General features: G+C 38.8%; 1 protein-coding gene across 2 annotated transcripts in view; it reads right to left on the bottom strand.

Annotated features, from left to right (window-relative positions):
• The window catches only part of CAPN7 (calpain 7), a 29326-nt gene extending 10349 nt beyond the window's left edge, over window positions 1-18977 (bottom strand). Inside the window, exons 1-13 of one of the 2 annotated variants that reach the window (XM_030966386.1) lie at window positions 18802-18977; window positions 14735-14843; window positions 13937-14094; window positions 11622-11689; window positions 10326-10526; window positions 9840-9926; window positions 9027-9153; window positions 8622-8707; window positions 6857-6950; window positions 5130-5276; window positions 3399-3505; window positions 1662-1782; window positions 1258-1402 (exon numbers count right to left, since the gene is read on the bottom strand). In XM_030966386.1, the coding sequence (XP_030822246.1) occupies window positions 1258-1402; window positions 1662-1782; window positions 3399-3505; window positions 5130-5276; window positions 6857-6950; window positions 8622-8707; window positions 9027-9153; window positions 9840-9926; window positions 10326-10526; window positions 11622-11689; window positions 13937-14094; window positions 14735-14843; window positions 18802-18903 (1552 nt within the window). In that variant the 5' untranslated portion in view covers window positions 18904-18977. Of the gene's footprint in view, window positions 1-1257; window positions 1403-1661; window positions 1783-3398; window positions 3506-5129; window positions 5277-6856; window positions 6951-8621; window positions 8708-9026; window positions 9154-9839; window positions 9927-10325; window positions 10527-11621; window positions 11690-13895; window positions 14095-14734; window positions 14844-18801 lie in introns of those variants that run through there. The other variant, XM_030966392.1, reaches the window with a different exon arrangement.
• Window positions 18978-24657: the final 5680 nt, after the last annotated feature.

Raw genomic sequence — 24657 nt, forward strand, 5'->3', positions numbered from 1 at the left:
CCAAAAAAATAAAATACACAGTCAAACAGGTTCCTGCAATTCAACAACCTGCTTCAGCAGTCATCCAGCACAACTGAGTATTCAACCAACATTTGAACCAGTATGTTCAAATGTATTTCTAAGGTACTTCATCCAACACCTACGTCACTTGTTTTTGCACCCTAAATTTGCTTCATCTTTCCAGCATGCTCATGCATTTATTCTAGTTCTCCACAGCTCCCTTAATTGCAACTCCATCCAACAACAATGCCTTCAAGCCAACAAATTCCTAGTGGAGTGAACTTTTAAAATGGTAGCAGCCTTATAAATCATGTCTCTGACATAGGCAGTTGCAGATCTTGCAGCACTAAAAACCAGTAATAATAACTACACAAAAACAAGAAGGCCAAAGTATAAATCCAATTAGAAGAAATAACTCCATTAGAATTACTAAGGTAATTTCATATAAAATTTTAACAACTAGATGCTACAAATTACTTACTAAAATAATTGGTAAATAAATAATAAGCTATTATCTCATAACTGTCACAAATCCAGGGCTGCTATTTTTATGTTTGAATCAAAAGTTTTCATCAGGCATTTGCATGAAGCTTATCAATAAATGCTATAATCTAATGGATTTGGAGGCATAGTGTTGTAAAAACAATGGCACTCAACAAAGAGGCTCCCTCAGAGATTTGCAGGCAGCAACCAGGACACAGTAAAAAGCAAAAACATCTTTCTGAAAGTAAAATGCAGCTGATGCACCCGAAAGACTGATTTAAATACTGATTAGAGTAAGCATGTTGATACATATTTGAAAACGCTGGAGAGTAAAAAAACCCACAGGAAGTCCATTCACGTATTAAAAAGCAGCATTACACAGCTTATTGTCAGAATGTTCTTTCTGCACTGAACTCCCACAAACTGACACGGCAAATTATTAGGTCTGTCACATCCCCAGGATTTTGAAGAAGGAGAAGTTCATGCTTCTATGCACCCTGCAGGAAAGGTGGAGATTGAATGTCACCAGTCAAGCTGCTTAACCAAGGAGGTACCTTCTTGTCAACGCATTTGAGATATACATTTAACAGTCTAGATTACTTAAACCCCAGACAAACCTGAAATAACAGATTTAAAAAAACAAATACTTCCTAAACTTTTGGACTATTTAGTTTCTAGTATTTGTTTTACTCTCCTTGTGCTTAAGCATTCCCTTCCACCTTCCTGCAGGGATTCACCACAAATGGATAATAATGACTTTTAAAACTTGATTACCATTGTCTATTTTCTGAGCTGTTCTGGGATCAAAGTTCAAGTATTTTTGTAAGTCTGGGGTCCAGTTTCGTGTGTCATTTTCACTGTATCGTCCCTTCCAACGTAAGTGGCTCCAGGGATTTTTTAGCTGAAGAAATCGAAGTCCCTAATAAAAACAGAAAGTAAAATTGTCAACTCAGCTTGTCACGGTAATATTCACATATTGAAAGTGCTTTCATATGGATTACAAAAACACAGAATCATTAAGTTTTCTGAAATTTCCCAGTGGAGTCCAAATCCAAGACAAAATAAAATAAATTAGCCATTAGAGCAAAAAAACCAGTAGCTACTCATCTAGGGTAAAGCTAGAAGCATGTGTAGGTTTCAAACAGGAGTTTGAAGACACCTCCAGCTCCATTTGATACCTTATATTCTCTTATATCCAAGACTGCATATGCATGGGTTGGAACTAAACCCCACTTTTCTCCTTCCTCTTCAGACATCACCCCTGTTGCTGTTGTGATAAGGACATCTCCCTTGTGAAATCTGTTCAAAAAGAGGTGAAAAAATAGCTTAATTAGATCCCACAAGTTGCAATCTAACATTTGCCAGACACTGCAATACATGTTTGTACACTGCCCATTAGCATGACCCTACTTTATAAAAACTGGGATATAGGGGTTTTTGTCAACAGAAATCACTCCTGAAAAAAATTGGAGAAAGTGGAACTATTTTTCTTCCACAATTAAGTATACATGAAATTTAAAATATTATTTTAATATAATTAAAATTTAATATTTTCAAAAATCAAATTAATTATTTTCAAATTAAATTTATTAATTTAATTAATTTCATATTAAAATATTATTTAAATATAATTTCATATTTTCATAAACAAAATTCAGCATTTATCAACCTGAAGGTGGTTGCTGAAGCTGTGTCACTTTTAAGATACTCTTCACAGATCCACAACCGAGCACAAACGTGACTTCATCACCACTTAGTCAATGACTGCATATAGCAAATTATTAGGTCTGTCACATCGCCAGGATTTTGAAGAAGGAGAAGTTCATGCTTCTATACTTTTGCAGGCGCTTGTACTCAAGTTTAGTGTTGTGAATAGCAATTGTTAATTTTGGAATAATTACTGTTGTGAAAATACACTAACATGTTTCCAGCCTACGCTAAAAATCCAAGCACATACTCAGTGTCCCTAGACAGATTACAGGGTCACTGGACTGCATGGATCAACACATTTCCAGGTGAACAATAGCAATATTCCAATGGCTAGATCCCATCCTAACTTTAGTCACCCCTTCAAATTACAACACCAGAACATTTGAAAAATTGTTGACAGCTCTGAGAGCTCCTAAGCAACTGAAAAAATTCTGTAGAAAGACTCTTTTTATTGTGAATGCAGATATTTCAGTCAACAGAATAACCCTCTTCTACTGCATAAAATACATAAGACACTGGCTGCACAAAACCATTTGGAAAGAAATCAAAGTACTTGGTATACCTGGCATTTATAATTTAAAGCTGTATCTTTCACCATAAGCAAAATAATAGAATCATTTACTTTGGACCCTTAAGACCATAAAATGCAACTGCTGTGGTAGGTCTGAAAAGCAGTACTGCAGTTTTGATAGACTTTTGCTACTCCTCCAGGAGATTTACTGATGGGGCATAACCTTGTGATACAATTAGAAACACTGTATTACATCTGCTTACCTGCTTGCCGAGGACAGCAGATACAATCTGGGGAACTGTGTGGAAACACAGAATACATATCCTTCTTCTTTTTAAACACTTAAATTACCAGTTATAATATATACTGGTACCAGTTATAATCTAACTGATATATTGGTTCCAAACTGCTCTTCTCTGACTTTATATTCTGTTTTCTTTATCAAGGAAAGGGTTATTTTTTTTTATTCATACATATACAAGAAGAATTCCAACACAAAATTCCCCAGTATTTTAATCTTCTGTTTTAACAAAGCCACCAATACCTCATTTTTCTTCTTCCAGAAAGCACATGGAGGTTTTATAAAGCACAATTTGCTGTTGAAGCATCTGTGGTGACTCTACAGCTTTTACAGTGGTAACACAGCTACTACACAGCATGCATTTTAATTACTTAGGAAAGAACAAATGTCTACCTCTGATAAAGCATTCTGAAAGTGTTGTCTTTATTGAAGGCTTGATTGTCAGAGTGCATTGCAATTCTTTCAGGTATCCAACCTGTCAGTGCATGGAGATCAATATTCTGAAATGCAAGTATTCAAAAGAAATCAGAACAGATAATCCATATATAAACATATGATATCTGTACACAACTTATAAAACACCTTGAAAGAAATCAAGTGCACATAAGTTACAATACAGCTCTACACACAAAAGGGTCAAGATTAAGACTAACAAACAAAAAATTCTTTGATTAGACAAGGACAACATTTCCAAGTAGCATAAAAAAAAAAAGCTGGAAAGTGAACTGATGAAATAAACTGGAATTCCGGAGCAATGGAAGCATATCAGAATCATCAGTCATGCTCAGCTGTGTGATGTGTTCTATTTATTTCATTGATTTACAGACTTTTAAAGCATATCTCAGAAGCACTATTTGGTACCTTGTTATTATATATGCATTTTAAATAATTTATTTTATTTCTAAAGCTCAGGGTTTGGGTTTTTTATTCTTTTTGGTAAAGCTGACACTGACATGTACTTCCATAAAAAGATGCTTTAATCTCCCAACTCCTTGAAATATTGCTTAATTCCTATTCTTTTGCTTTGTACTCCTCAAAGCAAAAGCAGAGACTGTAAATGCTTGAAGTGTCAATAACCAGCACTAGGGGCCTGGGAACTTGAGGAATTACAAATAAAAGACAGTCTGATTGTAAGTAACCCTGATTACAGAAGGAAGCTGGAATACAGTGGAGGGCTTAGGAAGGGTGGAGATTAAATGTCACCAGTCAAGCTGTTTTTCCAGATAGCAAGTTAGAGGATGACAATGGGAATAAAACAATGTTATTCTCACCAGCTTTTGTCCTTCAAAACAAACATTTTTAAGTGTCCTGACACTTAAAAATGTGCTACACGTACCCCTTACACAAAGCCACATTTGTCTCCATAACAATTTTTCAAGAGGTGATTACTAATATATCCACCAAGAATGTGACTGTCAAGACTTCAATTAGCACCATGAACAAAATCTTTAAAATTTTAGTAGTATAAAGTTAAAATCAGAAAGGCTTCCTAAGTAACAAATTATGTGGGCTACTCATTTCAGCAAACCATTCCTCTCAAAAGAATAACTTGCATGTCACTTGTATGATGTATGTTGACTGTTTCTTTAGTAACAACATTATAGAAACCCAATGCATATTTATGGAGATGAGTAGAACAATGTGACAAACAAACCTGCACAGATCAAAGCAGTTGCTCCCTCTATACAGACCTTCTAAATGTCTAGACTGTTTCTTTCCTAGCTGACTCCATTACCTAATGAGGGAGAACTGCCCTATTTATTGAAAGAGTTAGAAACCAAGATCAGCAGTATTGATATGGGCAAAGAGAATTGACTTCACGCAACACATCCATCTAAATTCTATATCAACACTTCCTACCCACAAGCATCAATACTGAAGTCTGAGAACCAAGATTAACTTTGACCATCAAGATGTCTCGCTCATTCTATTTTGATGGAATAATTTCATTAAGTACAGCTAAAAATATTTGTGAAATAAAGAAACAGAAAAAAAATTTAAGAAAATGTCAAACCAAATACTTGTCTACCTAAGCTGCTCACTTTGATTGCACTAGAATGAAATTATTTTACCCATTATTATTTAAGTGGATTTTTTTCTGCTTAGAAATAATCTCATACTTACAGAATTTGATCCAGGAAAATCATATCCTCCCATGACCTTCATGTAAGCTTTTTCTATTAGTGACACCCATAATTCATTCTTATTATTGGAATAAGAGCAGAGAAGTTCCCCACTATGATCAACGGGTAACTGGTCATCTATGATTACCTGTGTGAAATGAATGAAAAATCACCATCAATCTAATAAAGTCTTTTGAAAGTAATCAGAAAATCAAACAAAATCCTCATTAATACAAAGCTTTTCAGAGACAGCCAGACCTGACCATTATTCTCACATTTGGACACCTCTATTAACCTTGCAGTGGTTTGCCCAAGTCAAAAAGAAATTCCACTGCCAGCTCTTGATTGCACAGGTCTAATTGGGTGACATGTGAGTGTCTGCCTTGACTGATGGTGACAGTACACTCTTATAAATTGTGCAATAGCTACTGCAAAAGGCACCTGCAGAAAGGTTCCATGAAATTACAAGCATAAAAAGTAAAGAAAAGTCTAACATTATTCCTCATCTAATTAGGAATCAGAGCATGGACGACGCTTGGTAGCCAGCAGAGAAATAAATACTTATTTATCTTTAATGATACAAATTGTGTCATATCACTTTCATAGCCTCTAGTTCCAGATTTAAGTTTCTTCTCTCTGAAAAGGAAGAACACCTCAAAGCAGCAGCTCTGACAGCATTAACATTTCTTCTTTAAATTAGGTACTATATATATTCATCATCACTACAGATTCTTACTGCATATTTGCAGTAATCTGAAACAGTTTCTGTGAATAGATGCTTCAGTTTCCTGTTGGCACTGGTCCATTACAAATACAGGCTACCAACACAGCACATTCTCTGGTCAAATCTTATCTGTGCAGGAATGAATAGACCTTTTCATACGAGAGCAAAAGGCCATTCATCCTAACAAAAGGCAACCCTTAGGAGATATTTTGGAAAGAATATTAAATGCAAGGCAGATACAAAAATTATACTTTCCTGGAACATTCAGATTCCGGAATTTTGCAGCTCAAGGACTTCCTTACCCAGAGGTTATATTTTAACAATTAAGAGCCTTTGAGGAGTTTTCCCTACTTCCTCATCCCCATGAATATGACCACTCAACTTCTGAACTCTCATAAGCATTCATCAGTCACTATGACCTGTGCTACAGTTAAGTAAAATGTGGAGAAATACATTATTTTATCTTCTTATTTTTTGCACTGAAAAGAAAATGAAGTTGTTTGTGAGTTTGTGAAGTTTTATCTTCAGGCATTTCTTCTTCTTACTAAAAATCTGTAGTCGAGCAAGGCTTTGCTTGAATTATCAGTCAAGTTATTCCTCTATGGTCATTTCATATCTACACTCTTCCTGATATCCCCCTCTATAATTTTTAATTATTTCTAAGATGGAGTGGAAGAGTGCACACCTAATTCATAAATAGGGCATACAGAGCTTTCTTCCTATTTGGTTTTCACAATTCTGTTAAGTAATATAAGGCATTTTTTACATGAATTTAATGTAAGGCTGTTTTTATTAATGTCTATAGAAGTACAGAAGTATAGACAGAAGAAGTATGTGGTTGCATACTTCAAAACCAAAAATGAATCTCAAAAAGTTTTAACAATTAAAAACTACTTTACAAAAACACCTGCCTAAAGTTTTTGCTATGCAAGCACTTCATAGTGAAGCTGATCAAGCCTTTAAAACACATGACTTTTGCAGTAAGTTCCCCCCAAAAAATTTACCTTTCTAGGAACACCATTGATATGAAGCTTCACCATGTATTTACCACATGGATTATATTCTGGTTCCCCTTTCTTATTCTGAGGGTAAATTATACTGTTAACAGAAAAAAAAAAAAAAAGAAAATGAGGAAATTATGACATAAATGACTTGGCTGTACCTACACTTATAAAGATAAAAGTGGGATTAACACAGTCTGTTATTGGAATTCACACTGACCAGAAATATGGCATTTTTAATGAAAAGCAACTCAAATTTAGTAAAAATAATCATGTTTAAATAGGTTTTATTTTTTCGGGCCCTGGTCTTGCTGCAGCTTTCTACTTAATATAGTAGCAAAAAGAACATAAGTAACCTAACTGTTTCTCAAATAGAAGCAAGGCAAACAAATTTATCTTATGATTAAACAAGCAGTATTTACAAATCTATAATATAAATACAGTATTTGCCTGAATGACAAGTCAAACTTTTGAAGGAAAAGGCAGTGCAGAACTTGCTGCTCTTGAAAAGAATAGAGATTCAGTTCCAAAAAGAATAGGTTAAAACAAACAATCCAAAAACATTCACACACTGGTCTGGCAAGAGCATCACAGCAAAGTTCAGAAAATCCATGGCAAATTTATCATAGGATGCCAATGGAGTGGAGCTGAGATAGTGTTGTTAACATTAATTCCACAATGAGTTGTAAAATGGACCACCTGCTGCACAGAAGCTAACAAAGTAGAGAAATTAAATTAGAGGGCATTATAAATAATTTATAAATAAAAGTTCATATTTAAAAAATCCCAAACAAACATAAAATCCTTCCAAACTATTTCTTACTCCTCAAAGCATATCTGAAGTTAGACTCCAGTTCTGTATACATACGTACAGTGACAGCAAGTTATATGTTAGCCAGGAGTTTTGTGATTTTTAAAAACTTTTGTAATGAACTATGCTTAATTAGTTAAGGAATGTTTGACTGTGATTTTAGCTGGCTTTGATTTAGATCTATGTTGGCTGAGTGTCAATAGAAAATCCTGAGAAATTATCTCTCAGCACCTGCAGAAAGGAACTCCATGAATCCATACCCCTTAGAAAACTTAATCAACAGTTGAAGAGCAAAATTCAATAAAGAATTGTTATAACTAGAGATGAATAAGATGTCATGGAAAAAGAAAGCTATCTTGAGCAAGTTAAGGAGTCAAAGGCCTATACACCCCAGAAAACCAGATTAATACACTGCAGGTACAATAAGGGAGCCACTTCATAGGATTGTTACACCTCAGAAAACTTAATCAATGGTAATTGTCTAACCAGGACAGCAAATTTAATAAAGTGCTGCTTGGCTGGATAAAACTTGGGTTATCCATTAAACAAAGATAGATGAGATGTTCTGGTAGTAATAAAAGAAACAAAACACCTATACCATGATGCAATAAATTGGGTAGACTTTTGGGAGGATCTATAAAAAATCTTGGATATTAGAGCATATATAAAGTCTGAAAACTGTTGTTTCTTTGAACACATCTATGGTGAATAAATTCATGATCTGTTCCCAATTTTGACCCAAAATTTTTATTAGGAATGTTTGTCTAACAGCTTTTTGCTGTTAGACTTAAAACCCTTTGTTTCAATATAAAGGTGGCTTCCAGCTTAGAAGCGCTGAAACCTCAAGTCCAAGGGAGATGAAGGTGAAACAAATGCTGGTTTTGACTGTGTACAGTTGTCACAGAACATATTGCAAAAGCTCAGCAGTATTAAATCTGAAAAGCAACAGCTACTTACCTCGTGATCAATTTTTTGTTGTATCTTCTTTCATATGCTGCACTGATAGCTAGTGACGCCACGAAAGAACAATCTGACACTATTGTCTGCAAAGAGAAGAAAACCAGTGAGGACATTTAGTAATAAGTCAGATACTGAGAGATGAATGCAGTGTGTGGAGGGAAGGAAAACAGTCAGTTAGTAATTCCCTTCAAAAGAGAAGGATTTAAACCAAAAGAAGCAAAGCCACTATTAAAGAGGCAGAAAATGTATGCTTGCTGACACGAGGCCCCTACAGAACAAAATTTTTTCCATTTATTTAACCTCATAGGAGTCAAGGAAAGCACTCTCACATTTGGGGATTCCTTTTTGAACAAGGTCCCCCATGATAAACCACTAGCACATTTTTCCTTGGGAACAGTTTACCTGCTTTATGCTGAAACTTGATACGGTGTAGATCATCGTAGGGTTATTTGTTATGTCATCTGGTCTCACCCACTTGGCAAACATTGCTTTCTGTTTGGGGGATAATGGTAGCTTCCCACACTTATCGCTAGATTTAAGAGAGAAAAAAAGTAGAAATTAATCAATAGTTTTGAAGAGCTTTTTATGGTATGTGCAGTCTTAAATATGTCAGATAAATGGTGCAAAATATGCACAGAGCAATTATAAAGCTGTAAAACAATTCCAAGGAACACTGCTTTGAAGTTGGTGATTTTTAAGGGGGAAAAAGGAAAAAATGTTAAAAAGAAAAAAAAAAATCAACCAACCCCAAATGTCTTTGTCTACTATGGCTGTATCATCTTAACTTATTATTATTGCTTATGAATGAAAATCTAGCTGTTTTATATCACTCCTATTTGGAATAGCCCTTTACAGAAGAAACAGCTATGACCTGCATTTTACAGGCAACAGAGCTAAACTCATTAGCATGGAGCAGCATCAGAAAACAGACTCAAGCTGCCAGCCCAGCCCAATAATCCAAAAAGCCAAATATAATATTATCCTTATAGGCTTGAAGACACAAGTGCAAAAGCACTACAGAGCAGGATCAGCTTACAATAAAGTTTTAAGTTCAAAGTGGAAGAAGGAAGTGGTAGTATTTAAATATCTCTGCCTGAATCATGCTTAAAACCCTATGCAAATGATTTTAAACCCTGAAAAAGAAAATACAGAAATACCAAATATGGAAAAGTTTTGAAAAACAAAACTGAAGCTCAGTAACTGAAGCATACTTACGAAAAAGGCATAGGGAAGGCAAAACGTTCCCTCAGATCAACACTCATGAAAGGTACATATTCAATGCCATTAATCTTTGAAGTCTTCCTGCAAGTCAGAAGAAAAACAACAAAAAAGAAGAGCTACAAACTTATCAATCATCTTCTGAAGATTACCTTGCAGAAGTTAACAATGAAATAAGTTTTTAAAAACTAGTAATACACAGTGCTTCTGAAAACAAGATCACTACCTCTTGAACATTATCTATTTGATAGTTTTCAAAAGTCACAATTTAGGTTAATGGTTTTATAAATTATTTGTAGCTTATTTCACCTATAATAAAAATCAAAGTAAAAGGAACTGGATGGAATAGAAGGCAGAGTAATATATTATGCTCGTTTTATTTCCAGTGAAGTAGCAGTTGTACAATCTATAATAACAACTCTGCACTTTGGCTTTTCAGAGTCAGACCTTCCATGAACTCATTTTGGAAAATCTTAGACTTACCTGAGTACTTCAATCTCCTCTGCAGTGTATCTCTGACCTTGAGATTCACTAGCTTGTACTGCTCTGATTGTCTGTGGTTTATCATTTAAAGAAAAATCAGGTCCCAATGGAAAGAATGTTCTGACTGGCTGATTTGGTTTGGCTGCATTTGACTTTTCTTTCTGAGATGACTTTGACATAGATTCCTTCAGTGCTTCTGCTCTAAAGCAAATAAAGAATGTATTTTCTTTACAACAGTGATAAAGATATAATTACAGTTCAATTATTGATTTTCTTTGTTCATGTTCCCACATATGTTAAATGGAATGAGCAAATGCCCCAGTAGACCCACACTACTTCTTCCAAAAAACAAAAATCGATTTCTGATGCTGGTACTTCTTTATTTTTCCATTATTTAATCAATTAAAATACAGCATTTCCAACTCATTTCAGTTGACAGAACTCATCAGATTTTTATTGCTTCTAAATTATGCTAATAGGAGAATTTGTGTAAGTGTTCATTATGCGGAATCTCAGAACAAGATCACTGAAACACACAGAAAAAAACTGATCTGCATCCTCTCATACCTTCCTGCTTTATTTTGTCTAGCTGGTACAAGAGTAGTAAAACCCATGGGCATTCTCACAACCCAGACTTTCAACTGCTTGAACACTGTGTATGCAGGAGCCATATTTTGTTACTGCTGCATTAAGCTTCTGGACAGTCACACACATGCAAAACATTGGGATTTTTTTCTGAACACAGAGTGAGAAGTGCTAAAACCCAGTTTATACTGAAACTTAGCCCAACACAGCCTGGGATTCACCATCATAGAGCTGATTTAAAAAGAGGTATATTGACCTTATACTTGTGTAAATTGTTTTAGAGATTTCACTACACATTTGCTAATTAGATTGCTATTGTAGAGAAAAATGTTCCCCAGTTTCCAAGCTGTCTTCCTTATGGAGGGACACTGACACCTTGACTTCATGCTAGGTGAACTCAGCATCTTTTATAGAGGCCAATTATAGTACACTGGATTATATCTCTGAAGTACTGCATTTGTTCTAACAAGCACACAGTCCTTTCCTAATTCTGCATATCCCAAGATTCCCAGAGGGTTGGCACAACAGCTGCCAAATTCAGCAGTGAAGCAGCTGGCAACTGGCTCCAAGGTGAACTCTGCAAGGAGCTTAGTGTACACAGGATCCACACAGACACGTTAGACTGAGAATCCAACTCAAAGGGTGCACTCAGAACTGACAGCAAATATGTTTACTAACATTAGTATGTTTACTAACATTAGCAGTACTCACCTATCCAGTGCTTGTCGAGCCAGCTGTTTCAGTTTGGACTGGAGTCCTGCTTCTGAGGTTTCAGTAGCCTAAAGTGCAAAATTAAAGAAAAATCTACACATCCAAAAACCACCAACACGTTTCAAAAGCTCAGTTGTCATACTTCTAGATTACAGCAAAGAGTAACTAGCTATTTATTCCAATTCTCTTTTTGAAATGAGCAAATACTTTGCTTTGTTTGTTGTTGTTTTGTTTTTTAAACTCAACATAAAAAAATACTGTGTAAGCAAATACCATTTTGCTGTTCTAGTGAAATTTTGACAGAATGGAAGTTATGTCTAAAATTCTTCAGCATGGAAAACAGTCCATACACAAAAAGAATTGCCAGAATAATTAATTGTATTAAAACACTATTGGCAGAAAGAAGACATAACAAAATGCTGCATATACTGCTGAGCTTGGATGTGTTCTAATTCTTTTCCCTGAATGTGTTAAAATTATCATGGTAACTTAGAAAAAAGATTTTAAATGTTTACTTTCACAAAACAAGTTTGTTTTCAAACAACTAGCATAGTGGTGCAAGAACAACATTTTTAACTTGCAATCAAAGGCATAAAATAACCTAGGACAGGGTGACAGTGATGTGAAGAGTGTTAGCTTCTGTTCCCATTTGGGAGGTCATTTATGACAGTTTAGACTTCTGTCTTCCTTACAGATGAAGCATAGCTTCTGCAGCCAAACAATCTGCAGAAGGCACAACACAAGGTGTGGCCTCCCCTGTGGCACCCAAAAGCAGGTTTCAGGTTCTAGCTTTGTGCCTTGACCAATTATTTCAGGTCAGGGATGTCAGCTGAGGATACAAAAAGCAATCTACTTTCACCCCAAGAAACAAAACTAGAAACACCCTCTGTAAGGAACTAATTTCATTTGCAAACAAATAACACTCTGGGGTTCCTGGTTGGAAAACACTTTAAAAGATTTATGAAGGTAAGTAATGGAGATGGAACACCGGCACACTCATCTAGGAATCAGCCACAGAAGAGAGTAACAGCTGCTCTCTGAGTACTTCAAGGGTAAGGAAGAAACAAATCTCTCCCCTGAATATACTGAGGAGAAAGATGGGAGTAAAGCTTCAAGATAGCAGAGTCCCTTAAATCTCCTTTCATCCTGGGAAGAAGAAAGGACTTTTGGGTCACCCCAAGGGACAAACCTTACCATCATGTCAACAAAAGAATATGCTAGTCAAGATTAAAAGAAACTTCAGCAGTATCTTGTACCTAATGAAATACCCAATAAATGCAGTTGTTAATATGAGATATTTTCAGACTGACTTCAGTAATATTTGCATGCACTGACACAAAAGAAGGAGGAACACAGCAGAGAAAAAGGAGCATGCTGCTGCAGTAAATGTTATGTAATAGACTGAAAATGTTCTGCTCCAACAGCTCAAGTGGAAAAACTAGAGCAGCTCTACTAACTCTTGATCTAGTTACACTGTACCACCAGGGGTTTTAGCCTAGGTAAAACCTGTTAACATAATTCAGAGGAAAGGATTTACTCAAGCATGTAGCAACAGTAACATAACCCCCTCACCAACCCACAAATATATTTACATTTTAACATTGAAAAGAAGAGAAAAAGAAAAACAGACTTGGTGGAGTTACATTATGATGGTGAGCTCTTCTTGCAATGAGTTAGTTAAGGCAACTGGACTTAAGGGAGAAAAGTAGTACCTGTAATTATATTCTTAATTGTTTATGTAATGGCCAATTCATCCTTATTAATTGCAGTGTGAACTGAATTCACTCATAACAGCTTTAGTATTCAACACTTGAGTAATCAAATAGTATTTTTAATGGTTTTGACATCAGTAGACTGTTATGTCTTCAGAAAATGTTACACACACAAATTTCCCTTAAATGACTTCCTTTAATGCAGTCAGAAATTAATACAGCTGACACACTGGCAAGTCATCTTCATTTTTAACAGTTTTTAATTTCTGTTTTTGTGGTATTTGCTCCAGGGCAAAAACCAACACGAAAAATATTCCAGAATATTTCTAGCTTTTAGTATAATCCAGTTCAGAAAAAAAATCCACATAAATGACAAGTCCCCATAAATTTACAGTGTTGTATAGCAACATAACAAAGACGGGAAGAAACACTAAAAAAACGCCCCCAAAAACAGTGAAACAAACAAAAAAATTTTAAAAGGTAGTTTTTACAAATACAGGTACTCCATTTTCAAGCCAGCCTTTAAGGGTCAGTCATTTGTGAGAGTGGAAGAATTTCTTACCATCACATAATTCCACCAAGTTAACCTGTAGCTTAACATACTGTTTTCAAACAGAGTTCCACTGCTTCTGTGTACAACTCTATAGCTTCTTCTGCATTGCCTTTATCATCTTCATCAAAAGCCTGAGTAACTAGGAAGTGAGCACGCTCCAAGTCCAACTGTTGTTTTGACTTCAGAGGGTCTGTCTTCTGTGATTGAACTAAATGAAAAAGACAGTATTTAGCCTTCTATAGCAACAGACATGTAAACACATCCTGAACATGTCACCAAAATACTAGCAGCTCTAATCAGATGGGGAATGTCTATTTCCTGTCTGGTAACAAAATCTTTCTAAACTTTGCTAAAAACATCTATGCATGGGCAAGGAAACACCAACACACTTCCCTGGAGCAAAGGTTAGCTCCCAGGATATTTCAGATTTGAAATAATGTAAGTAAAATCTCTTTCGCACTACATGGAGAACAAGAATGCTTAATTATGTAAAATATTGCATCATTTGTGAAAATACATCATCTATAATAATATACTTAGGTGTCCATCACTTAATACTTTTATTAATGACCTTTCTCACATTTACTCTGCAGATGTGGTCCCTCAGAATATTTAAAAGCAAAGAACACCCACACCCAAGTCCTTAGAAAGTCATGCTCCACTTAATTTATGATGTATCAGAATTCAAAGCACTGATAGGCTCGTTGTATTTGTGATTCTTCACAAAGGACACGAAAATCAGAATAATAAAAACAGAGCAAACACCATTGAGATGTATTTCACAGCAGCAAACAACTTTCCACTCAATTAATTTAAGCAGAGGTTTAATTAGAAAGCTCCTTACCCACCTGCTGAATGGAGAGCTTGAACTCTCTCCAAGTACTCATTTATTTTTTCTTGAATATTTTCCAAGTTGGACCCAGCCATCCCAGCATAAATCAAGGCTTGTGCAGCTTCCTGCAGGGAGAAGAATTGGAGACAAAGTTAATGTTTGCTGCCTAGAAAATTACTTACCATAAACAGCGGGCCCACAGCAGCCACGAGTTGCATGAAAGCAAGCCCTTACATCTGCAAAAAGACTCAGTGGCTGCAGGGAAATTCTGCTCAAAAGAAAAAGTTTCAAGTTATAAGCTAGATCATGTTTAATTTCTCACATCTGGGACAACCTATAAGACTATAAAAACATTCAGAAAATCTGTAAGATCAGATCTTAGGCCTGTTTATATAGTAATGTATGAAATTAGGAGATTTTAAGTAAAACTCTTCAAGCATGCACTGAAATCAGTTTGGCTTCAAAGCTGAGGATTTAAGGTTAGGAGAAAAAAGTAGCTATTCCAGTTATTTGCATTTAATCTGGTAATAACAAAAGTAAATAAATATATAAGCTTTTTAAAATCAAATGCCAAGAATTTTTGTTTAGAGAGTATTTTTTAGAATTATTATTACTCAGATAAAGCTATCCAATCTGGAACATCTACAGATGTGAGGCTTCCTAGTTTCTCCAACTTGTTTTCTTCAATGTTTGTATATACACAAAACAGTGGGTGGAAGTCTGCTTCCAGGAGGGAGCACAGGCCTCTGGCTCAGAAGCACAGTATGTTACCCACATTAAGGCTTTTTCCATCCTGTACAAATCTATTAAGAAAAAACGCCTTCAGTTGCATAAGCTGTCTATCCCTTCACTGAATTTATCAAAAACACGTAAGGTTTGGCAGGATTGCAATAAATAGCCAGAGCTGACACAGTCTCCAAATCATACGGAGAATCAACATTTGTCACCCCACAAAAATGAGGACAGAAACCTTGTTTTGTCCCCATTATTGACACGGAAAACCCCTCAGTTTTGTGGCAGTGCTTGCCTTCCCACCAGCAGCAGAGGAGAGGAGGTGGTGGGGTAGCAGGCAGGCTGGAAAGGCAGAAAGCAGAAGAGTAACTAGAGAAGAAGGCAGAAAGCAGAAGAGTAACTAGTGCTTCTCAGAGAGGGTGCTCAGAGAGGCTGCCCCGCACAGGGCAAGCACAGATGCATGGCCAGGGCTCCCTTGTGTGTTTTATGGCCATTATTTTGGTCAAGCTTAGCAGTTTGCTCCCATACCCATCTGTTTAGTTTGCCCAAACTTAAAACTGATCTTGACACAGCCTGTATTTGTTATTAGGATAAATTTTCAGTGAGAAACATCACAGAACCAAGTACTGCATGCTCCCTGCCAGCATCCATCTCCATACTACATCACACAAAACATCCACAGCCACTGAAAGGTAAGCAGAAGTACCATTTATATGTAGCAATTAACTACCATTAAGGTCTAGCACACAACTATTTTTTGCAGGAGAAAAAAGTGCACTACAGCTGTGTGCTCAAGTGATGAGTATATTTGTCTGTGACATACTGCAAGTACAGACTGACAAAACAGGTGCTGTATCACAAAGGTATGTGGTCTACATATGATGCAAAGAACAAATGTGGATTTCCAAACCAGTGCTACAAAACCAGTGTATAATTCACGTTGCTTCTGTGATGTCAAGCACAATTATTTTTGCCTGGTTTTAAGATGTAAACATAATGGAAACAATCTTTTATAAACCAAATCTGCAAAGGACTGAAGCAGTTGAGAGTGCTTGTAGAGCCAGCATGCCAGCTGTTTCCAGTGACCAGATGGATGTGCAATTCAGACTTAGCATTTATGATCTCTCCAATGTCACTACTGTTTGTCATGAGTAGTGTGCCACAGTCACACTAAGCTAACTACAGCTCATCAGTCTGCAAGCTGCTAACAGCTGGTCAACAGCCAGACTTAGCAACAGCCTTCAGCAGTTTTGGCTGAAGTCATCGGTGTCCAAATATGATCCTGACATTTCTGCAGAGCACCATTAATTAGCAAGCTGCCCGAAGCTGGCTCACATGCAGCACTCCTCCAGGCATCTATCAAAGTTACATGGCAGCAGGAAGCCAAGCACACTTGCTAACCATAGGAACTCCATTCACACATTTTGGTGTTGTCTGTGGCACCAACTGTAGCATTTTCCATATTTCATCCTTAAGGTTGAGTCCCTGCAGAAGCCAGTTCAGTACCCAAGCTTTCCCACATGCTTAGTAATTGCCCCAGTGGGCTCTGAACTTCTTAGAGCAGTTGATAAGAAAGCTGGTAACAGGCCAGGGCTTATTTCTACTGTGCTAGAATAAATAAATAAAATATCCCTGAAATAATAAGTGACATTCTGTAATTATTTTGTATAATCTAACATAGCAGTGATTCTACAGGCAACATCTGGAAAGCCAAACATATCTAGGTTACCCTCTTGTCTTGTGTAGCTTCAAGTGCACCAAGACTGCCAGGGGTGCATTTTTCCACTTAGCAAGAATATCACCTGTATACAGCATGTGAAAAAGATTTTCCACACAGATGTATTTTCAAAAGCATACAGGGGTGACTATTTGCACAAAAAGATACTTTCATTCTGAATAGCACTGAGTAATTTCTGGCAGATAAAAGGAGAGGTACATGGTACTAAAGCAGTACTGCACATGGTTATCAGACCATGCACACACACCACTCCTGATGAACACAGAGTTTATCAGTGCTATTATGGGCAACTAAAAATTTTGCATATATAAAGTTTACATATATAAATTTAGCCCTCTAAAAATTAACAACTGGGTTTTAAAAAAAGAAAAAAAGACTCTTCTTCCTATTCTTTCACACTTACATGCATAGGTCACCAAGATATTAACACTGTGCTTTATAAACATTTCTCAGACACCTTGTACTCATGAAATAAAAGGCCAGCTACAGATCCCTGAACAAATTATTGGAAGAGAATCACTTTGTCAGGATAATGGAATCTGTAGAAAGATTACTGTGATAAGGATAAACAAAGTCTTCAAAGAGGCTTCTCGCAGGTGAGAAGTCAATGCCATATGGAACTTTAATGAAACTTTATGACACATAAAACAACAAAATGACACAATCTACATATGTGAAAAATGCCTAACAGTTGCACAAAAACTACTAAATACTAGTTGTAAACTTACACATATTGAGTAAGACACTGAATCAACCTCATTATACCCTTAGCTACACCAACCTGAAACTCGACTGAAACAATAAAATCTGGTCCCTAACGGAAAGAATATTCACACGACGGTAAAAACCTGTCACTGATAGCTTGTGATCTGAAGCTGCCTTACTGCTGAGCATCTTGTATTTCACCACAGACCTCTCTATTTATTTGGTCACTGTACAAGAGAGCCGCTTCCAGCTGCACACCCAGAAGCGGCAACATGCCCACTTGTGGTTCTCCAAAATGCCCAGCATAAAACGGATCAGTCTTTCTGGCTTGGCAGGGTTTGGGGAGAGGCCAGGAACGAACGTGTAAAACCAGCGGGGCAGAGACGTTTTCGGGTTACGATGAATCTTCCCAGCAGCACTGAAGGGGCTGTGTCTCCAGCAGCTGGAAGAAGCGCCCGTTCCCATTTTTTAAGCCGAGTACCTGCAGCGCTTCCCCTAAGCCTGTCGGTAAACATCAGCGCCCGGGCAGTGCTCGTTCCCACCTAAAAACAGGACGCAGGCTAAAGGCGTTTCGCAACCCGCCCTGAAGGACGCGGCTCCCCCGAAGACTGACAAACTTTCGACGCTCACGCACGGCCTTCCGCTCTCGTCTCGGCAGGCACCGCCTCACCTTCCCCGGGCCGAGCTCGCTCCCGGGGCACACCCGCCGGGGGAGGGCGGGGGCGGCCGCGCTGACCCAGCGCGTCTCCCTTCGCCTGCAGGGCCGCGCCGGGCCGCGGGGGTGCCGAGCACTCCTCTCCGGCCCTCGGCGGGGCCAAGGGAGGAGCGCGAACCCTTCGGCAGCTCAAGAGCATCGCGCGGGAAGGAGACAGCGGCGCCCCGAGGGAACCGGCGCGTCCCCGCCGTACCTTGTAGTAGAAGACCGCTTCCTGGTAGCGCCCGCTCTGGTCCCGCTGCACCGCCAGCTTCGCGAACTTCACCGCGTCCAGCTCCAGCGTGGTGGCGTCCATGGCCAGCGCCCTCCCGGTGCCGGTGGCGACAGCTCCCGTCGATGCCCACCCTGTCCCTGTCCCCGCGCCCGCCCGGCCGCCTTCCCCGCCTCCCTGACCCCGCCGCGCCCGTCGGCCGCGCCCCCATGTCTGGCCACGCCCCCACATCTGACCACGCCCCTGCCGCACAGCCGCCTGTGTGGCCACGCCCACCGGCTCCGAGGCTGCCGGTCCGCCTCGTTTGGCCACGCCCACCGCGCGCCCACGCCCGCGCGCGCTGGCAGCCCTGCGCGTGCTCGGGCGCGCGGGGGCGGGCGGGGCCTGTGAGGCGATGGGCGGGAGCGGCGCGCGCCCGCCTGAGGCACTGGAGGCGCGAGCGCGCGCAGGGCGGTGATTACAGAGTTACAAAATTACAAAATTACAGAATCACGGAATCACAGGATGAGTTAGGTTGGAAAGGATCTCTGAGATCACCGAATCCAATCCATGACCGAACACCACCGTGTCAACCAGAGTGTGACACTAAGTGCCACGTCCAGCCTTAAACACCTCCCGGGATGGTGACTCCACCACCTCCCTGGGCAGCACATTCCAGTGTCTAGTCACTCCTTCGGTGAAGAAATTCTAATGTCCAACCCGGACCTCTCCTGGCACAGGTTAAGACTACGTTCTCTTGTCCTGTCACTTGAAATACACCCTCCTTTCAGGCAGCTGTAGAGAGCAGCGAGGTCTCCCTGGTGAGAGGGGAGGCTCCGCTGCTTTTCTCCAGGCTGAACACCCACAGCTCCCTCAGCTGCTCCGCACAGGATTTGTGTGCCAGACCCTTCACCAGCTCCATCGCTCCATTGTCTGTCTGGACTCACTCCCGCACCTCAATGTCCTTCCTGAGCTGAGGAGCCCAGAACTGGACACAGCACTCAAGGTGTGGCCTCACCAGGGCTGAGTACAGGTGAAGAATCACTTCCCTGGAATCTCTTCCATCCCTTCTCTCCCATGGTTGTCAGCCACGGGCGAAGGAAGCAGGTGGAGGCCAGGGGTTGCAGAGTGGGCTTGTTCTTTTTTTTCCATTTCTCAGTGTTTAATAGAGGTGGACATGGCTAATCCCCCTGAGGTCGGGTTTTCCAGCCTTTAAAGGGGAGTGTTTGCAGTGTGCATCTGTTTCTCATATAGATGTAAAACGGAAAGCAAACAAAAAACCTTGTTTTATTGTATTGATCCTCATTAAAACAAAAAAATCGGGCTAGCTGTTTTGTAACCTAGATTGCTTAGCTAGAATGTTCAGGATTTTCTCTTTTTTTCTACCATAAGAGGCGGTCAGGGGAAATCTGAGGGGTGGGATGCTTGAGGAGTGGGGTCCATGCACAAGGAGCCACATGGCAAAGGGTAATGGGAACACGTTGCACTGGGAGAGATTTCATTTTGTGATAAGAAAGAAAATTTTCATAGAAGCACTGACCATTTGTTGGAACAGTGTCCCTGGGGGCGTTGCTGGAGGTTTTCAAGAGGGTATAGTCAGAGTGCTAGTCTTGTCCATGCTCCCCTTCCCACAGAAGGCTGGACAAGGTTCCTTCTCACCTGGACAATTCTGTGATTCTACAAGCTTTTATTTCTGCCTGAAAATACAGCTCATTGCAAGGCATTGTTTTCATGAGATATAAAAGTACTCTCTAGCAAGTTATTCTGCAACTCTCTTTCCTATGTGTCTTTTCAGCCTGTTTTCTGATTATAGATTTAGTTGGAGGTGCAGCTAAATGCAGGAGTACTAGGTACTGAAATACTGAAATCTGTTATTTTCCCTGTAATTTTCTTAAGTGCAGAGTTAAGTGTTCCCAATCCATCTTCTTCTCTTCTTTATCCCTTTTGTGCTTTACTGGCTGCATTTATATAAATACAGTAATGTTTAGTGCAAAAAGAAACTTTGTTTTTGTGATCTGCCAGGTACAGGGAAGTCCTTGTGTTCTTCATGGCTTTCCTTTTTGGTGGTGCTCCTTATAAAGTTACTTTTTTCTTTCAAAGTATATTTTATGGATTTTGTCTGAGCATTGGGAAGATTCACATTACACTAAAGGGTTTTTCTGAATAAAGCTCTGTTTGTTCCATATTTCCCTAATGACACCATGAAAATGAAGAAGGAGTTTCAGTCAAGGTCTGCTTCAATTTGATGTTGAGGCATAGTGGTGTAACTTGCATAACCTAAAATTAATTTGTGTATCATGTGTATCAATGTGTACAATTTTGCTTCAGACTAAACCATTTATGGATCAAATGCAACTCTGCAGTATTCAGAGTGACATGCATGATGCAAAGGAGGCTGAACTAGGCAGAACAACAGATAATGCTCTTCCTTACTTAAATCTACATGCCCAAACCACTTCTTCTGTAACATAAGCTAGGACCTCTTCCAGCTAATCAGGATTCAAAAATGTCACTTTGAAGAATTACTTTTTAAACTATTTCAACCTTTTCACATAATAAATGGCTTGTGTGTTTCTGTTTCTTACTAATCCTCTCCAAAATTCTACAAAAGGCTTTTAAATGTACAGGAAGTACAGTAAGTTATTAAGGTCATGACTGTAGCTAAGACTTCACACATATAAATTTTTTGCTTTTTGCATGTAGTGGTGTTTTACTTTTGGAGCCAGATATTAAAATTGGCCCATTTTTTTTCTAGATGAGGAAGAATAATTTCTTTCTATTGATATATCCTAGACATTTAAATTTTTGTATGGTTAAATCTTGCCTCCCAAGATACTGTGCAGAAAATCACTTCCACTAAATAAGATTGTTAAACCCCTTTTTCCACTGTCACAAATCCCATTTCCACATCCAGGTCCTCTTCTGCCTCAGTTTTTCTTCCCTTTGGTGATATTTGTTCTGAGTATCCCTTACTTCCCACCTTTTACTTGCCTCATGTGCCTTCGTTCCTAATCCCATCTAATGCTTGCTTTCTTTCCTTTCTGGCTGCCTTTTGCAGTCAATATTGTCTGGGAAGATCATAGCTCTATATGTTATCTTAATATTATTCCATCCAGCCCATGCCTTTTTGCAGAGGCAGTATCAGATGAAGAAATTCAGGTCTCTGTTTCTGTGTCATAGTTTTTCATTGCTAACAAGACAGAATCAGTTCGTTCTCATTTGTTCTTCCTCTGAAGATACTTTCATCCCTCTTTTCCTTTTGTCTCACATAATGCTGTAATTTGCTGTCTCCCAACTCCTCTTCCCACCTCCTGATTTTGATTCTTGTTTCTCTGCCTCTTCTCCTTATTTTTTCAAAGATATGTTGTAAGGATAGATGTTTGTATGATGATGATACTTCTTACCTAAATTTTGTCTATTGCCATACCTATTTTCATTTCACTGCAGCCAAAGCTTTTTCATGCTTTATAAAGCTTTCAGTGCTTCCCCCACCCCTGGCACTGAAAACCCCAAAGATACAAACCTTGGATGTGATCTGGTCTGTGAATTCCTCCACGGTTACTTTCACTCTGTTGAGGCTATACAGAGTCAGAACAGGAGTTACTCTGGTCCTTTATTCCTCTGACTGGAGTGCAGTTGGTGCCTGTTGAAAGAGTACAGAAACAAGATAAAGTCAAAGTAGTGTTTTGTCTCAGCTTCCCGTAGGCTGTGGGTTGAACTCACATTATTGCCTCTGATACTGCTTGCTGGGCTTATTTTCAATTAATTAGTCTAATTGTTGCTTTAGCACATTTTGATTTTAGCATTCAAAATATTTTGTGGGAATGTTTAAATGTATTGTACAACATTCCATTAAAAAAAATACAAACCAAAACCCAAAATAATAAATCAACTTCCATGCTGTTTTTCAGTGCATTTTCCCACCCTTTCTCCCCTTCTTATAAAAAATTATGATCCTATCACTTACATCTTTTATTTTGCCCATAAATTTGTGTTCTTTACTATCTCTTTCTACCATTATTTTTTTTGTCACACATTTAATCTCTTTTCAATCTCACAGTGTTTCCTCTGACATGGAGCGACCAGAATGGTGTGCCATATTAGAGTTGTCTTATTAGTTTTTTATCCTTGTGCATTGTTTTATTCTGTTTTATAATGATTCCGAACGCTCTATTTGCACTTCTAACCACTGCTTAGCATTGACCCAAGTTCTGAGAACTCTCCAGAATGACTCACCTTTTCTGAGAAAGGATTGATGGTTTAGCATCTGTCATTATGTACCTAATGTGTTGTTTTTTCCCCTGTGATTTACCAGCATTTAATTTCACAGGCTGTTTACTGCGTGCACAGGAGAGATCCTTGCACAACTTTCTCTAGCAGGCTTTCACAAACCAGACTATTTGTATCACTGGCTGTGGAAAATTGCCAGGCTTACTGCAGAGAATTGTTGAGGCTGGTTGAGCCAGTGTGAACTGAGATATTTTTTCTTGCACCTGGATAGAGCAAGGCTTCTCAAAATAATGTGTGGGGTGAAGCAGCGGCCTCCCAGCCCAATATTGTCTCAGTGAAGCACAGAAGAGCTCTGACGCCTCTGTACAGGGGTATTGACCCTGAGATGTGAATCCTGCTCACCCAGGTGTAACAGGCCTTGTTAGAAGTGTGTATCTGGTCCTTTGAGGAGACAACGATGTATGGTTTTAACATGCTGATAGAAGCAGACTACTGGGCAGAGATCAGACAGCCTTTACTGCTGCTTTGACTTTTTTGGAGAGGAAGCAATGCTGAAGTGTCAAGGTTCTATTCTGCCTTTCATTCATCTGTAAGTCCTATAGGTCAGCTTGACCAAAGATCAGAAAGCCCCTCATCATCCTTCCTTTGCATGTGAATAAATACACCCATCAATATGAAAATGAGAAAGGAGTCCCCCCCCACCTATGGCAGCAGCAACATTTGACCAATTATATTTGACTACAGTCCCACACCTATTTACCCAAAAATATAACACTGATATTTGGAATCCTCCATGGAGAGGATGAAAATTTGACCCCAGTTCACAGACAAGTTGTTGAGCTTACTCCTCTCTCCTCCCCAAAACTGGTAGGCCTTTTTTTGGTAAGATTTGTGATTCTGACTTGTGTCAGAGCATAGTCTGGTGAAACCAAGCTAATTAGCAGTGAAGTTAAGCACAGTGAAAAGCTGAATTTGTTGCTTTAGCTTGAGTTGTTAATTTAGCTTAATTAATCGCCAGCTAGCCTTGATATATTTATCACTAATGCAGCAAGTGCATTTATCAATGCCTGCTCCAAATCTTTATTTCTGTTGCTCCAATAAACTGCACCAGTCATGAATTTGTGATTTTGAAAGTTCTTATTGAATGTGACTGGACTTACAGGGCCAAACTGGTTATAATCAGAAATTCAGCCTACCTGCACCCAGCACCTCTGATCTCTGAGGACTAGAGATCAAGGTGAAATGCAAAGGGGTTTATTTTCTCCCACATCACATACTTTAATGCACCACTGGCTCTTCAACCTTATTATTTCTTGCCATTTTTAGGTGACTTGTGAATTTTTGCAATAGGTGACCACCTTGTTCAGAAACAGAAGTTGGAAATGCTGTGTTCAGGCTCCATAGGGACCTCCCCCTTCATCATTTGAAGCATCAATATCCTCTGTATTTTACCAATGGTTACTTCTTCTCTACTTGTTAAAGAAGGGCACTGTGTGGGAAGCTTTTAAGTGCCCCTCTATGGAGCTGTCATCCAGATTTCTCCTCTCTTATGAGTGACATCCTTTCCCAAGTGCTCTCCTCTCCTTTTACAAGTTGCTTTCCAAACATTCCACCTGAGCTACTGTTCAT

This window comes from Camarhynchus parvulus, chromosome 2 (assembly GCF_901933205.1).
Source record: "Camarhynchus parvulus chromosome 2, STF_HiC, whole genome shotgun sequence".
NCBI lineage: Eukaryota > Metazoa > Chordata > Aves > Passeriformes > Thraupidae > Camarhynchus > Camarhynchus parvulus.